General features: G+C 36.7%; 1 protein-coding gene across 1 annotated transcript; it reads left to right on the forward strand.

The window, feature by feature from the left end:
• The first annotated feature begins 1,755 nt into the window (after positions 1-1,755).
• LOC108672450 lies at positions 1,756-13,626 on the forward strand. Its single transcript, XM_018160113.2, has 8 exons — positions 1,756-1,985; positions 2,469-2,667; positions 8,490-8,611; positions 8,858-9,051; positions 9,209-9,262; positions 9,490-9,634; positions 10,875-11,046; positions 11,561-13,626. The coding sequence occupies exons 1-8, from the start codon at positions 1,849-1,851 to the stop codon at positions 12,776-12,778; spliced, it is 2,241 nt and encodes a 746-aa protein (XP_018015602.1). The 5' UTR covers positions 1,756-1,848; the 3' UTR covers positions 12,779-13,626.
• Positions 13,627-15,497: the final 1,871 nt, after the last annotated feature.

A 15,497-nucleotide genomic window follows, 5' to 3' on the forward strand; every position in this document is an offset into this window, starting at 1 on the left:
TCACCTATAGTATAGGACTCAAAATTGAACTTGAGAAAGAGTCTAAAAAAACTCCCTGCTTTGCCACTCTTTCCCACCATGAATTGCAGAGCAAAATTGAAGCAGTGAGTTGTGCATTTGAGACCGCAATGAGCTGTGAATATTCTGCGATGTTAAGAATTGGCAACAGGCTTACGGCAAAATGAACCACTATTATTATTATTATTATTGATATGATATTACAATATCCATACATTACCATATATTATTGATGTGATATTACCATAATTACCTAATCCATTATCCATCATCTATGGACATGCCATTGACATTGAGCACTGACAACAACCTTGTTCACTGCAAGCTTCATATCACTATCAGCAGCCGTATAGCATTTCTTCTGTAGCTGAACTTACAGGATGGCTTGTAATTCAGGAACATTTTAATTGAGATTTGAGTCAAGTGAATTCACTTTTTTATTTCACTATTGCAAAAAAACAAGAGATTCTAAAAAACTTACCTGAAACGGAAAGGAATATTTTAGGGACAACCATAATATTTTTTTGAGAAAAATCACAGTTTAGGTTAATTACTTATCATTCTATGTTGTCCAGTGAACAATTCTATCTATGACATTCTAGGAACATTTTTGTGATGACTGATGATGCATTAATTTTTTTGTTAAGTGAAATTTTTTTTGCTCAGCAAGGTAAATGTAATCAAAATTCTTTGTAGTTGTTTGATTTTTTTTTTGTTGACTGGAGCCTTAGCTAGCCAAGGTTCTACTGTAAATGCATTTTTAGGGGTGCCCCTTATTACCTGTCATGCAGAAATGGCTGCCATTTTTTTTAATGATCCATGCAAATTCTGTCAATCCAAAATCTCACTTGTACACTTTTTTTCAGCGATTTTTAGAGATAGTAAACATTTGATTTCTTGACTAGCTTTATACATAATAGATAGTAACATTTCTACGAAATGTGGGACGCGCGGCCTGATTTACCCCACCTGTCCCTTTTTACCCCATTTGATGGTATTGCAACTATTTTCAATCTGTTAATGGCAGGGTGTGTACCGGTCATGGAAAACCTGGAAAGTAATGGAATTGAATTGTTCATTTTTCAGGCCTGAAAAGTCATGGGATTTCATTTCAGGTTATGGGAAGTCATGGAATTTGCAAATAAATGAAGAAAAAAGGGAGGTGTTTTTCTGTGCTGTGTTTGTTAACCCATTAATGCCGAGTGGTTCCATTTGGAACCAGCATACAAAATGGATTCATAATAAAATTGTAAGATCAAATAAATATACAAGTGGATGCGTAGATTTGATAAACATCATGTACATGTGCTGGCAAAGTTTGGTTCTGCTGCGCCGACTACTCTCTTTCAGTTAACATTCAAAGATTACTAGTACCAGGTGATGAAAAAGTCATGGAATTTTTTTCTAAATACCGGTACGCACCCTGTAATGGGATGTTCCATTGGTCCAAGATTGATTTGTTTTAATGCTTCTCTCACACATGTATACCTATAGTCAGATAATCAAATCAAAATCAGGAAATATTGTCAATGAGTAATAAGCAGGACTAGACCATGTATAACTGAAACAATTTTTTAATTCCACATCTTTTCATAATATTTTCAACCTGGAAAAGCTATAATCATGCAGCTATAAGCATGAAATGCTTCACTCCATTGTCAAATTATTATTTTGCAAACCCAATAACTAACCAAAAATGAGAAATTAATTCCTTAAAATTTTTTATTTCTCTACAGATATATTAATTTTAAGTTTGACTTCACAGAGCCATGATCATTGAACATTCACTATTAAAAATCTTATAGATTTATCATTTGAGGTTAATTCAAGATGTTGAAGGATCCCTTAGACATGGAGCTGGGAAATGATGACATGGACAAAGTTGCTGGTATTCCTGTGGTGCCTCTGGATGTCTACACTGCAGCTAGTATTGGCAATTGTGCCTCTATTAGTGAGGCTCTGGAAATGTGAGATTACTTCAGTAAATTTATTTAATGATAATTAATCACCCACTATGTTATTTTCATATTATGTACTATGTACTTCTATGTCATTGCTATGCTCCCAGCATTGTAGAACCATATGAATGGATTACAGAATTTTGTAGAGAATGAAAGTGTTAACACTAGAATTGATATTTTTGCAGTAGCATTGGAGCTCAGGAAGAATGTGAAATACCCTCTTACTAATAAATTTATCTCATTTAATAATAAATTTTATCTCATTTACTAATAAATTTTATCTCATTTACTAAAAAATTTTCTCATTTACTAATAAATCATTCTCATTTATACATTCATTGTCTCCGTATGGTAATGAAGTTGATATATTTGTGACAAAAAGCATCACTATGTTGCTTAGAATCCTGAATTGAGCTATGTTAAATAAGAAGAATTTAAATGTTCTGCACATGCTGAGAAAGTTCACTCAATGTTTACTTACAATTCTAGGAACCCTGAGTGTCTGCATGCTTGCAACAAAGGTGGCTGGACAGCCCTAATGTATGCTGCTCACTACGGGCATCATGAAGCGGTGCTGCTACTGCACTCACGTGGTGCCTCTGTGCACACCAAGACTGGCGAGGGGTGCACTGCTCTCATGCTTGCTGCTGGCTGTGGCCAAACTATGACAGTCAAAGTCCTCCTTGAGGTGACAACAAAGTTCAATGAATTTAACAATAACCATTAACACTGCACTTTCAGAACAAAATGTAATATTAACGCGTTGACTACGTATTGGTACATATGCGTGCCATGAAATGTGGTTTCTCCAGGAGGTAGTGGTACATTATTCAGGTTGCCTAAAATTGGCCAAAACCAAGAACAAAAAAGGCCAAAAAGGACAATAATTCAAGGTATACCTACTAGTTTATTTGTAGGTTCCGCTATAAAAATTCCATTTATTTTATTTGTGCAGTATTTAAAATTTAATTAGGAAGTACCCCTATCATAAATTTAGCCACCCAATGCAATTGAGAAAAACTAAATCACAGAATTTGTCCGAAAAAAATGACCATCTGGCAACCCTGCTTAAAAAAGTACAAAAAATGAAATAATAGTACAAGATGAAGCAATTGTAGTCAATGTGTTAAAATGTTTCAACATGCAAAATTCCTTAACACCATCAGACACAAATATTTATACAGTTGGAAAATACCAACATTGTTGCAATTTTTATAATAAATGATATGTCCTTTCCTCTTGATAACGTCCAGCAGTCTCTTGCTACAGTTTTAGATGGGATTGGCAGTGGTATCTGGCAGGATATTATCCTGGTGGACATTATTATTGATGACGTCTTTAAAGACATCATTTACTGCCATTCAAGTACAAACTTCAAAATGGGCAAGATGAAGGAGCTCAGTGTGGATTTGAGAAGCAAAATTATTGACCAGGGGCCGTATTATCAAAACTTTGTAACTTTTTGTACTTCCGACAAAAAAGTTACGTGTTATGTAACTTCGTAAGTATACCCTAATATTGGCATTATCAAAACATTCGTACGTAAGACTTAGCTAAAAGCGTACTATCAAAATCATCTGGCCAACTGACCAATCAGAGGTTTTGGATTTGTTTACATTCTGTGAACTTCGATGGCGGGAATCGATGCCTTTGATGATATCGACTATCAAATGCTGTCTGTTGGTATTGCTCCTTGTTGGCCCAGAAAAGGCCATTTTAAAATAGTTGTTAACTCTTTTTAATAAACAGCGTGAGTTGAAGAAGAAATCTGTGTACGGAGCTAAAAATTATGGTTGGCAGAGATATAAAGTACATACTAGAAGGAATGAATGATGCGAGTTGGGCTTGTAAAATATAACGTAATATGCATTTGCTTGTAAAATATAACGTAATATGCATTTGCTTGTAAAATATAACGTAATATGCATTTGCTTGTAAAATATAACGTAAAAGGAAAACAAAATCAGTTTCTGGCATTAACTCAATTGAATTTTTTTTCAATAGCACTGTTTAGCACGATCACATTGTTAGGGGCCACATGCTTGATCGTGCAAATGTTCCACGATCAAGTAGTGGAGATATCACAAGTAGAGCCATCTTTCTATGCGTGTATAATCTGTGCTGTCGGATTTTTGACAAAATTCTATCACAAGTCAAGGTGTTGCTACTTGCTAGTAAATCAATAGTTTCCTATCGCTTCAGCAGACACTCTAAACTTGTGGGGAACTTTACTTACGACATCTCCGAGCAGGCGTACAGTTACGTTACGTATCTTCCCGCGCAAATGTTTTGATAATACAACCTCTAGAGTTACGTCATCAAGTCAGCACTTACGACACTCGTAAGTCAATTTTGCGCACTTACGAAGTTTTGATAATATGGCCCCTGAACACATCTGGCAATGGTTATTGGTGCATCTCAAGATGCCTGAATATTCCAAGATCCACAGTACAGGGAGTGAAAAAGATGTTTGTAGAGTTTGGTACTGCACACACGTTGCCTGGACAAGGATGGAAGCAAAAACTATCAGCACAATTAGTTCAAAAATGGTGTCGTGAGGTAAATATGAATCCAAGGGTGATGTTGAAGAACATTGCCCATAGATTAGCCAGGGAGGAAACGAGTGTGAGTCAGCGCGCCATATAGCATTGTCTCAACAAGAATGGCCTGCATGGACCCAGACCTGGGCAAGTCCCACTTCACACATAACGTCATGTTGCTGCTCGTTTGACATTTGCATGATCTTATGTGGGCAAGAAAGAAGGCTTTTGGAACCAAGTATTATAACTGTCAAAACAAAAATTGTGCAATTGTCCTTTTCTGGACATAATAATCTGAAGAAGGTTTTATGCAAAAAAGGTAGGCTTTCCTTCAGAAAAAACACAATCCCAACAATCAAGCATGGTGGTGAATTGACAATGTTTTGCTGTTGTTTCTCCTCAAGTGGCACTGGGAAGTTGGTTTCAATTGATGGAACTATGAACTCAGATGTTTATGTCTTTTGAAGGAAAACCTGCAAACATCTGATCTGAATTTGGGTCTTGGAGGATGGTGGATCTTTCAGCAAGAAGATTTGAAGTATATGTAAGAAGCTATAACCACTTGGCTTGATAAAACAAAGGTGACTGTTTTTCCATGACCTTCAAATAGCTCCAACTTGATGCCGATTGAGAATTTATTGCAAGTATTGAAAATTAGAATCAGCTCCCAGGAATCGCCAAGAAATGGAACAATTTGCAATTGAAGAGTGGGATAATATCCAACAGGATACCATTGCGAATGTTATCAAAAACTATAGAAAAAGACTACTGGAGGTTATCAAGATGAAAAGACATGCAATTCATTATCAATATTACGAATATATTGGTATTTTGCAACTGTAAAAATAATTATGTCCGAAGGTAGGTATTGGGAAATTTTTGCTAAATGTTTTCAAATTACATTTTGTTTTGAAAATGTAGTGTTATTTTCCCTATTACATACTGTTTAGTTCTATCAAGTCTTGGGCTAATACATTCATTTAATTTGGAGTTTTTCTAGAAAACATTGGAAACAAAGGGGATGTACAAATAATTTTGTTGCAAACTAGGTATGTATTTATGAGCCAATTGCCTGAATATATATTATATATATTCAGTAATTACTTTTATATAAATATAAATTATTTCATAAATCATATAATATATAATATTATATGATTTAGGATATAATTTATATGATATTGTCTACATGTATATTATATTTGTCTATAATTAAATATAATTACCAACAAGTATTTTATATATACCGTATATCAAATACTTGTTAAAATATATATATTAAAAATAATTATTTAATTTCAAAAGATGTTAGTCGTATTGTAAGTGAAATTAAATTTAAAAACCAAAGAGTAAAGTTATTAACATAACATAAATTAATACATATGCTGCAGATTTACGAGCCGTAATAATATTTTCTAACACCAAGTTCATATCAAATCTATCCATAAATATTAAATTTTCTGATATAATTTGTTGTGACGTTTTAATTAAAAATGATTCATAAATGCTATTGATAGATTCTTGGCTAATTAACGGAATTTTTGCAATTTTGCTAATTGTTGTTTTATAGCAATCAGCCCTTGCACTTTATCATTAGCATTTACCAGTTTCAATAATGATCTAGTTTGCCCTTCTGAGCTAAACATCTCATAATTGACCAAGGATTATAAATGACTTCTCCACCAAAATTATAGCCATTATACCAATTTTTAATTTGTTCTGGATTGGTTTCAAGAGGTACTTTGGTTAATAATTCATCAACTTCTGCTTGAGTAAAGCCATAGATGTCTGTAAAATTCTCATCTAGTAGACTACATTCAGTTGAATTATTCAAATCTGAAAACAAATTAGCTTTAGCAACACGCAATATGCTGATAATGACGCCTTTTTGTAATGAATCATTGGTTTTAAGACTATTGCCAAATATTGCCCGGAATAGAGCTAATACTTCCTCAAACTCTTCTGAATTAAGACCTAATATGAGGTTTGTGCCTATCAAAACTGTAGAGCAACAAGATATTTTATTTATTCATAGGGTAAGACAACGGATTGGTAAAAAATCGTACTGCACTTGCTAATGAGATCAGGGGATTATTACATGAATTTGGTTTTGTTATACCACAAGGAATCAATAAGATTATGACAAAATAAACTGAAATTTTAGATGAAGAGGGTTTAAGCCAGCTAAGTTATCGAACGTTTAGTGAGTTAAAAGAAGAATTTCTAGAGAATAATAAAAAAATAAAAGAATTAGAAGAAAGATTAAAAATTATAGCTAGCCAGTATAGTAATCACCAACAACTAATGACGATACCAGGTATAGGGTTAGTAAAGTTTGTAGCTAGCTGTACAAACTAGTTGTTGACTAGATAATATTATAGGTAAATAGAAATTTAATAGATTCTAATCCGGAATATGCGAAAGAATGATAATATTGATGGTAAATAAGACGAACCTTAGCTTACGAGAAAACTGAAATAGTCAATGGCTCGTTAGAAGTCGATGAATTGATAAGTATAAGTTTGTAAGCCAGCGAATTCCATCAGGGCTATAGGGTAAATTTAAGGTAATTTATTAACTATAAGCCTGTACATGACTGCATTCGATTTTATCCTAAAATAAATTTAAGCAAGAGGAATTATATAATATTGTAGGTATTATATTATATATATATTAAATTATTATATAATATAATAATTTCATTAACACCATCATTAAACAACTCCTTGGTATTTTGTTCTGGAAACAACTTCCTGCCCAATATAACAACCCTTACTGTAACTTATAGCATTTAACTCCTCAGCCCCATATTCAATGGGAATAGTTTCCGTATCGCTTTTTAACGATGCAACTAACAGTTTGCGTGAATATTGCCGATGATATTTGGGATTGCGAGAATGATAATGCCGAACAGCCTTATGCCAAGAACCGTGCTGCTTATATAAACCAGTTAGTAGCCGAGCTGCATAATTAATATTCTTGTTAGGTGTCAACATTTCAACTATTGAGGTGAAGTTTTAACCATGCCAGAAGTAATTGAGCTGCATCACGCCAATATCAATATTCTGCTTTCCTTTCTGTAAATATTGCTCAGCAATGTTCTTAGCTTGCTCTACTGAATTACTTATGACCAATTTGCCTGAAAGATTTAATGAATATGGTTGATAATTAGACTCTACATCAGTGTTAAGATAATTATATTAAATAATTTATATATTATTTAATATAATTATCTTAAATTTATTATTATACAATAAATTTAAGATAATTAATATATAATAATTTGTATTTAATTGTTAAATTAATACAAATTAATTTTATATGTAATGTATTTAATTATATTTTTTTTATTTTATAATAGATATATATATATATATATATATAGATATTTAAAAGTAAAAGAATCATAGTAAAAGTAATTCTTTTATAATAAATAGATAATATATAATTTTTTATCCCTCTCTATAATACAATTAATATCATGTATTGGTAATATCCTATGATCGACATGATCTTTCCAATGCACTAAATATTTCACTACACAATCAAATTCCTGCCCTTGATTATTGCATTTAATATAATTATATTTATTTATATAATAGAGATTGTATATTAATTATTATATTAAAATAATATAATAAATAATATATATATAATATATATTATTTATTACAATTCATATTATAGCCCAGTTGATGACCATCATTGAAATTGCCATAATCATCCAAATTGTTAATAATACTCCAGCTGTTCCCACTGCAATATATCACTGTTGAAGCTTACTAACTGTTGTATACCTCTGAATAGTTAATCATTATTTTGACCATTTAAATGTTTGGAAACCAAATGAAATTGCTGTGCAAAATGACTAGTAAAATAATCAATTTCCATCACATTAAATGTTACTTATTATGACTTACTTTGTACTTGCGAAATATATTTGAACTAATTCTCTATTTAAATTATCTAGTGTGGGAGTTTACTGGAGGCTCGTGACAAGCAGAGCTGGACTGCCGTGTTCCATGCAGTGCAGTCTCGACACCCTGCAGTGCTGGAACTGCTGCTCACCAGTGGTGCCAATGCCATGGCCTGGTGAGGCGATTGCTGATTTAATTTTTAAAATAAATTTGTCATTTATTACTTGAGATGATTATTATGCTTGCATTTGTTAACGATTGTAAAGTTTAAAATGAAATTTATATTGAAATAACGGAATTTTGGCTTCACTTATATTCAGTGTTGGTGAATGTAAAGGCAGGAATGTTCTGTTCAGAATTCTGATACCACTGTTTCTCATGACTTTTATTACAATTTAATTACATATAATTTCTTGTACAGTGAGCCACAAAAAGGTGAGACAGCTCTCCAGTTTGGCATCCGTGCTAATGACCTAGATTTGGTGCAGCTACTGCTGAAGTACGGCGCTGATCCTACGGTGCCGGATCACTGTGGCGAAACTCCCTTTTGTCTTGCTTCTAGACTCAAGCACAAGACTGTTGCTGACACCATCGCCCAGGCCGTGGCCACACGAGGTTGGGATTTATGGACAAGATGTTTGACCTTAACTTCATAATAAAATTAAATTCATCATCTGCTCATTTTGCTCCGTAAGCTCTTGTCAACAAGTTCATTATTAATTTGTTACTGAGATGAATGAAGTTTTGTGACCGTATTCATTTGTTCTCACAGGCATCGCGGCTAGCCTCTCTCCTATAACTGCTGGTCGTGACTTCTGGCAGGGAGGCAAGTTGTCAATTTTTTGTTTGGCTAATAGTAGTGAGATTTGAGTCTTCATTCATTCCCTCACCCATGAAATGTTTAATTTATTATCTTATTTGTTGCTCAGTAATATTTTTGATATCACTGAGAGCACAGTAATTAACTGATACAGAAATTTCCTGCATTGTATAAATAAATGAGATTGTCTTGCTACCAATTTAAAGATTAGGTTATTGTTATTTGTTCATCAGACGTGTGTGAGGGCGGGGCGTCCTTTGAGCAGCTCCTGACGCAGGCGGGGCTGGGGGAATATATGGCGCTTTTTGAGGAGCAGGCCGTCGACTTGCTGGTGTTCCTCTCCCTCACTGATGCTGACCTCAAGGAGTGTGGGGTCAGGTATGTGGGGAGTGTAGGGTCAGGTATGTGGAGAGTGTGGGGTCAGGTATGTGGGGAGTGTGGGGTCTCGCTTAATTCTTCTTGAAGAGCGAGCGCATTTTCTCGTCGACGAAAACGTGATGTCACGGACGGACGGACGGACGGACATGACGAGCACAATAGGGCACTTTTTCCATAAATGAGAAAATGCGCTAAAAAGCATTACAATTTTGTGATGCCCTTGTTAGGCTCATATGTGGAGAAGTTGCCTCTCTTCTTTATTGACATCTTTATGTGATGCCTTTATTAGGTGCATGCGTGGAGAAGTTGCTCCTCTTCTTCATTGATATCTTTATCTTTATGTGATGCCTATGTTAGGTGCATGCGTGGAGAAGTTGCTCCTCTTCTTTATTGACATCTTTATGTGATGCCTATGATAGGTGCATGCGTGGAGAAGTTGCCCCTCTTCTTTATTGATATCTTTATGTGAATGTTTTGTTAGGTGCATGTGTGGGGAAGTTCAAGTGAAAATATACATTCTTTAATGTTACAAAATTGTATTTTATGTAATCATGCTGTAGGAAAATTATTGGAGGAAAATTTATTTATCAACCTCTCAGTTTGGTTCTCTCTGTTGTTGTGCGTCGTTTTTGTCAGCAAGGTCAATGGTCTCATTATGCATAAATATCTATATTCCTCCAAGATTGCTTGAGTTTATTGCAATCATTCAAAATTAGTATCTAAGCATTTCTTACATGAATTGCACTCTAACATCTGTTGTTCTTTCCTCCGGGTTTATGAAATGTATATGTTTTTGCCGTAAGGAAGATACAGTAAGTTATACTTGGAGAATAGTTTTCAAAAATTATATAACAATAAGATATTTTTATAAAAAGCTTTTTTCTAAAACATTTTTTCTTCAATAACTGTTTGCCCTGCAAAAAATGTTCAAAAGTGTTGTCTGTAAAATAACTTAATTTTATCCCTCAGTACCTAAGTATTCTTATAGCATAAAGTTACACCAGGAAAATAATTTATTTGCATTCTTCATTGCATTATTTTCTGCAGGAAAGAATTTCAACTAAGATACAGAGAGAAAAAGCTTAGTTCTACTCTTAACTAATTGTTATTATTTGTAGCAAAGGTTATCAAAGCTATAACTGGAAAATTCACTCTGCTTGATTCATTAATAAATGTTAGCTCTGAACAGGAGAATTATATTTAAGCCTTACCCAGAAAATAACTTAATTATACTTTCTAGCAAGCTGGGTCCCCGTCGCAAGATGACGTCACTGATCGCTCGGTGGCACAGAAATGCTCCCATGCGCAGCTGCAGGGAGGCCGCCTACGCTGACAAACTCCTGGTGGAGCTGCAAGAGTTGCAGCTCAAGCATGCGCAGCTCGTCAGGGATAACACGAAGCTTGCGAAGGAGGTAGGGCTTTTAAATCCATGCAATAAAAATCTCTGCCTGTAATTTTAACTTGGCCTCAATAAAAAGGAACCTGCTCGAGCGTATAACAATTTATTTCAAATTTATTTTCTCGGACTTTTTTATTTTGGAACAAAGTGTGATAGACCGTGAGCTTATCTCTACATATTTTTTTCTGTTCAAAAGTACAAATGAATCCCAGTATGTAAACAACAAATTGTCCGACAGTTTGGAGGTCGTTTCTTCAGAATTTAATTTAATTTCGAATTGAAAATTTATCCATGTGTTTGATAAGTCTGAATTTGTCTGCGTATTCGCTTTATTCTCTGTATTGTTGGGTTAGGGGTGAGGAGTACGAAGTAGGTAATCCAAGTATGGACGTTTCCATGAAAATATCCAAGTTCAAATGAATGGCAATAATAATCATTTAACTAGCAATTCGCACTTGACAGTATGTACGTAATTCAGTTCTCGTTTCAACTCCACCTATTAATGAATATCTGTGGCATTGTTGCAGCTATACCAGGAGCAGGAGCTGCGGTCGTCCACCGAGTCGCTGGTGGTCGAAGCGCGTGCTCGTCTGCACGAGTGCCACAAGTACTGCCTACTGGCCTCCAGGCAGCTCCAGGGTATCTATGATACCATCGTGTGTGCTGCTCATGACTGCGGCCCCTGCCACTGCAAGTGTAATCGGTCCGTCTCCTCCAATGGTGAACCCCGTGTCGTTGATGGCAATTATTGTCATGTTAATGGCGATGAGTTCCACGTTTATAAAGATCACATTCCAATTCAGGGAAATCCCCAATTGAAAAGAGACCTGATAATTCGTTCACAAACGAAAAAGGACTATGATGATCAAATGCGCGTGCTTGACCTGCTTCCAAATGATAATATAGCGCATGCATGCAAAGCAAATGCTGTGATGAACAGTAACGATTTAAAGACAATTGGCTGTCTTTTGACTCCCAATCAAAATCTTAGTAATAACGTTGATAATGTAAATGCTTTTAACCCAGAAACACAATTTTTTAACGATATAAACTATTTATATGATGAAAATCAGAGGAATTTGAAATATTATGATCAAATTCAAATTAACAATCTGGAGTCTGTACCTGAAGTCGTTCCTGATTCTTCCAAGGCCTTCATCCCGACCGACTATCGCATTAGACCACCATCCCTATGTTTGCCTAAGCTAGGCTCTCCAGTTCAGTACTGCCTCAAACTGGTGCAACGTCTGGTATCTTTAAGCGATCCCAATATTCCTCGTGATATCGGTCCTGCTGCCCAACCTAGAGACCGAGATGGTGCCAGCGTTTGCGCTCTATCAACTGGCAGTCAGGGAACCACTACATCTCGCGACCTCTGCTCACAGAAAAGTTGTTGCTCATCCACGAAAGAAGAATTTGGTCACATAAACCAAAAACAATGCCCTAGTGTAGAATGTAGCAGGGCTCCTGATTTTTTGACTGGAAATGCCAGAATTGAATCCAATATTGATCGTGATTGTAAAGTTATAAGTGATACGCCGGAAAACTGCACGCATCAGACTCCCGAAGAAACTCTGCGAACACAAACTGCCCCTCATTCAAATAGCGACATCGTTCATTCTGATCTTGCGTACGTGGAGTCACATGAACTCTTGGAACGAAATGAATTTGACGATGCTTTGCTTTGTAAACAACTAGAACAATTCTCTATTTTGAACAGTTTTAGGCAAAGTAGATTGTCTTGAGACAGTAATACTTTGATCAGTACTCTTGAGAGCTGAATGAGTGCCTTAAAAGAGCTCTAAGCGTCTTCTGATTGAACCATTTCGTGTGTCCATGGCACTGACGACGATAGACAGCTGGCGCAATTTTACGAGTTGAAGTGCGTACCACTGTTAGCAGTAAGACTACTAGTGTAAACTTGAGTTCCTATTTACTATATTGCTTTTAAAATCGTGTATGTTTTTACGTGTCTTAAAATCTTTCTTACTCATTGGACGTGGCATGTTATGGGATGCTCATTATATTTACGTTCCTATAGATGACAATTCTGAAAATTGTTTCGTCGGTTTGTAGTTTCTGACATTTCCTCTTGCATGTATAGTCATCCTTTGATTTTCTTATTCATTAGACGTGGGATGCTCAGTATATTTACGTTTCTATAGATCAGAATTCTACAAATTCTATCGTCATTTTCCGACTTACTCTCTTGTATGTACAGTCATCCTTTATTTATTGACTCGCTTCAAATTACGGTTAAAGGAATTGTTTTTGCATGTATCGGTGCCTTTCTTGAAATTGACGTCAACAAAGGACTGAGTTTATGTTTTATAATATTACGCGTTCAACTTAGTGGAGATCGAATTATTTTATTGTTTCGAATGAGCGAATGCTTAAATAGTATATTATATTAGAGTGATGTATTTATTGTCTTTTTTTGCAACTAGGCATAGATTGTGGTGAACTTAATAGTTTAAGGTAAAATTACTACTAGCACTACGCAAACAAACATCCTGACCAATGCTCATACGTGGGCTGGCACCCGGCTGGAGTGATTGTGTGGAACGATTTTCAGAAATATATTTAAAAAGAGTTCCCAGTTCATTCACCTTTACTTAAGTTTATAGCGAATTCAAGTGCTGGAATGAAGTTTATATCATATTATTATTTGGCAAGTTTGTACCAGTTTAATTATGAAATTACCAGTTTAATTATGGCTGCTGCGCGGGCGAAAGCGCAGGGAATTTATAGAATGCTGTACCAAGCATATTCGGAACCGTCCCCTCTATTCTTTGGGGGGTCGAGTTTGGTATCCGCGACCGGCATACAGCAAGGCGATCCTTTTGGCCCTGCTTTATTCTCTTTAGGAATTGATGAGGTGGTACGCCGGGTGAGCACTGAGTTTAACGTTTGGTATTTGGATGATGGATCTTTGGGCGATAAACCAGAGACAGTTCTCCAGGCAGTACAAAAACTCGTTGAGGACTTTAGAGCCGTAGGGCTGGAGGTAAACTAGGGGAAGTGTGAACTGATCATACTGAACCATTCAAGAGAGGAAGAGCTCGAAACTGAGGAGATGTTTCGGGGGGTGTTGCCAACACTAAAAGTTGTTCCCGCCCATAAGTCACTTTTACTGTGTGCCCCCACTCCACGAGGAGGGCGTCTCCGCCGTTATCCGGGAGAAGCGGGAGGGCTTGGAGAGGATGGTGGGGCGTTTAAAATTAATTGATAGTCATCAAGCATTTACGCTTTTAAAGAATTGTTTCGCTCTACCTAAACTCCAATACGTCATACGTGCGTCTCCTGCATATACGCGGGTAGGTGATTTGGGGCGGTTCGATGAGGTGTTGGTTTCTGCCCTCTCGACCATCACCAATGTCAGCTCCGAGCGCGAATCTCTTGAACAAGCTGTGTTACCGGTCCGGCTGGGAGGTCTGGGTATCCGTATGTCAAAAGACATCGCGCTCCCTGCATTCATATCGACACTCCACTCAGTCCGTGGCCTAGTTGATGCTGTTTTACATAATGTACGACTGGCCGAGGACGACAGTTTGCAGATGGCGGTGGATGAGTGGCGCAATGGGAACGCAGGTATTGCTTTGCCCGAGGATGCGAGTTGGGGCCGGCAGAGGACTTGGGATGGGCCTGTGGCCGCGGCCACCGCAGCGAGGCTTTTGGAAGCGGCGGACCAAGTATCCAGGGCTCGTCTACTTGCAGCGGCGAAGAGAGAGAGTGGCTTGTGGCTTCACGCTATTCCTTCGGATGCTCTTGGAACACTTCTACTTAAGTTCTAGATCCCGACTCCTTCCGCGTCTCAATTGCTCTTCGAGTTGGCGCAAATGTATGCGAACCCCACACTTGTCGGTGCGGAAAGCGGATGGATGCACGAGGACTGCATGACCTTTCTTGTAAGTACAGCGCTGGATGTATTGGATAGGACGGTGAGACTTCGTCGAAGACGGACGTACGTGAGTAGCTCTCTTTAAACTAATCAATTTTGTATCTGATTCCATAGTTTGTAGGTTACTTTCACTTAACTTAGGAAGATGGGGAAGGGGAAACGTAGAAAAAAAGTAATAGCCATTCATCTGGATCGACTGATGACGATGCAGACTCAGACATGTCTCAGAGTCAGTCAATACTCATGTCCGGCCCGTCAGGTTTAGCGATAAAACATGCAGCAAACCAGAGCATCCATTCTGACTCACAGACCCAGTTCCCGAGTGGGACATGTAACAACCTTAACACTGTGGATTGTGAAGGCTCTGATTTGTGGCTAGGTTCTGAGACAATAGTGAGAACAATTGTTCAAGATCAAGACCAGACTGGAATAATGGGCAGGAGTCACCCGTACAAGAGCAAAAACCACCCGTCAACGAGGGTCAATTTTACCCGTGGCCATGTATAATTTCACCCGTAGCCAATGGCCATGGTTTTCTTCACCCGTGGCCATGGATAAATTTA

Source organism: Hyalella azteca, unplaced genomic scaffold, assembly GCF_000764305.2.
Source record: "Hyalella azteca isolate HAZT.00-mixed unplaced genomic scaffold, Hazt_2.0.2 contig2151, whole genome shotgun sequence".
Classification (NCBI taxonomy): Eukaryota; Metazoa; Arthropoda; class Malacostraca; order Amphipoda; family Hyalellidae; genus Hyalella; species Hyalella azteca.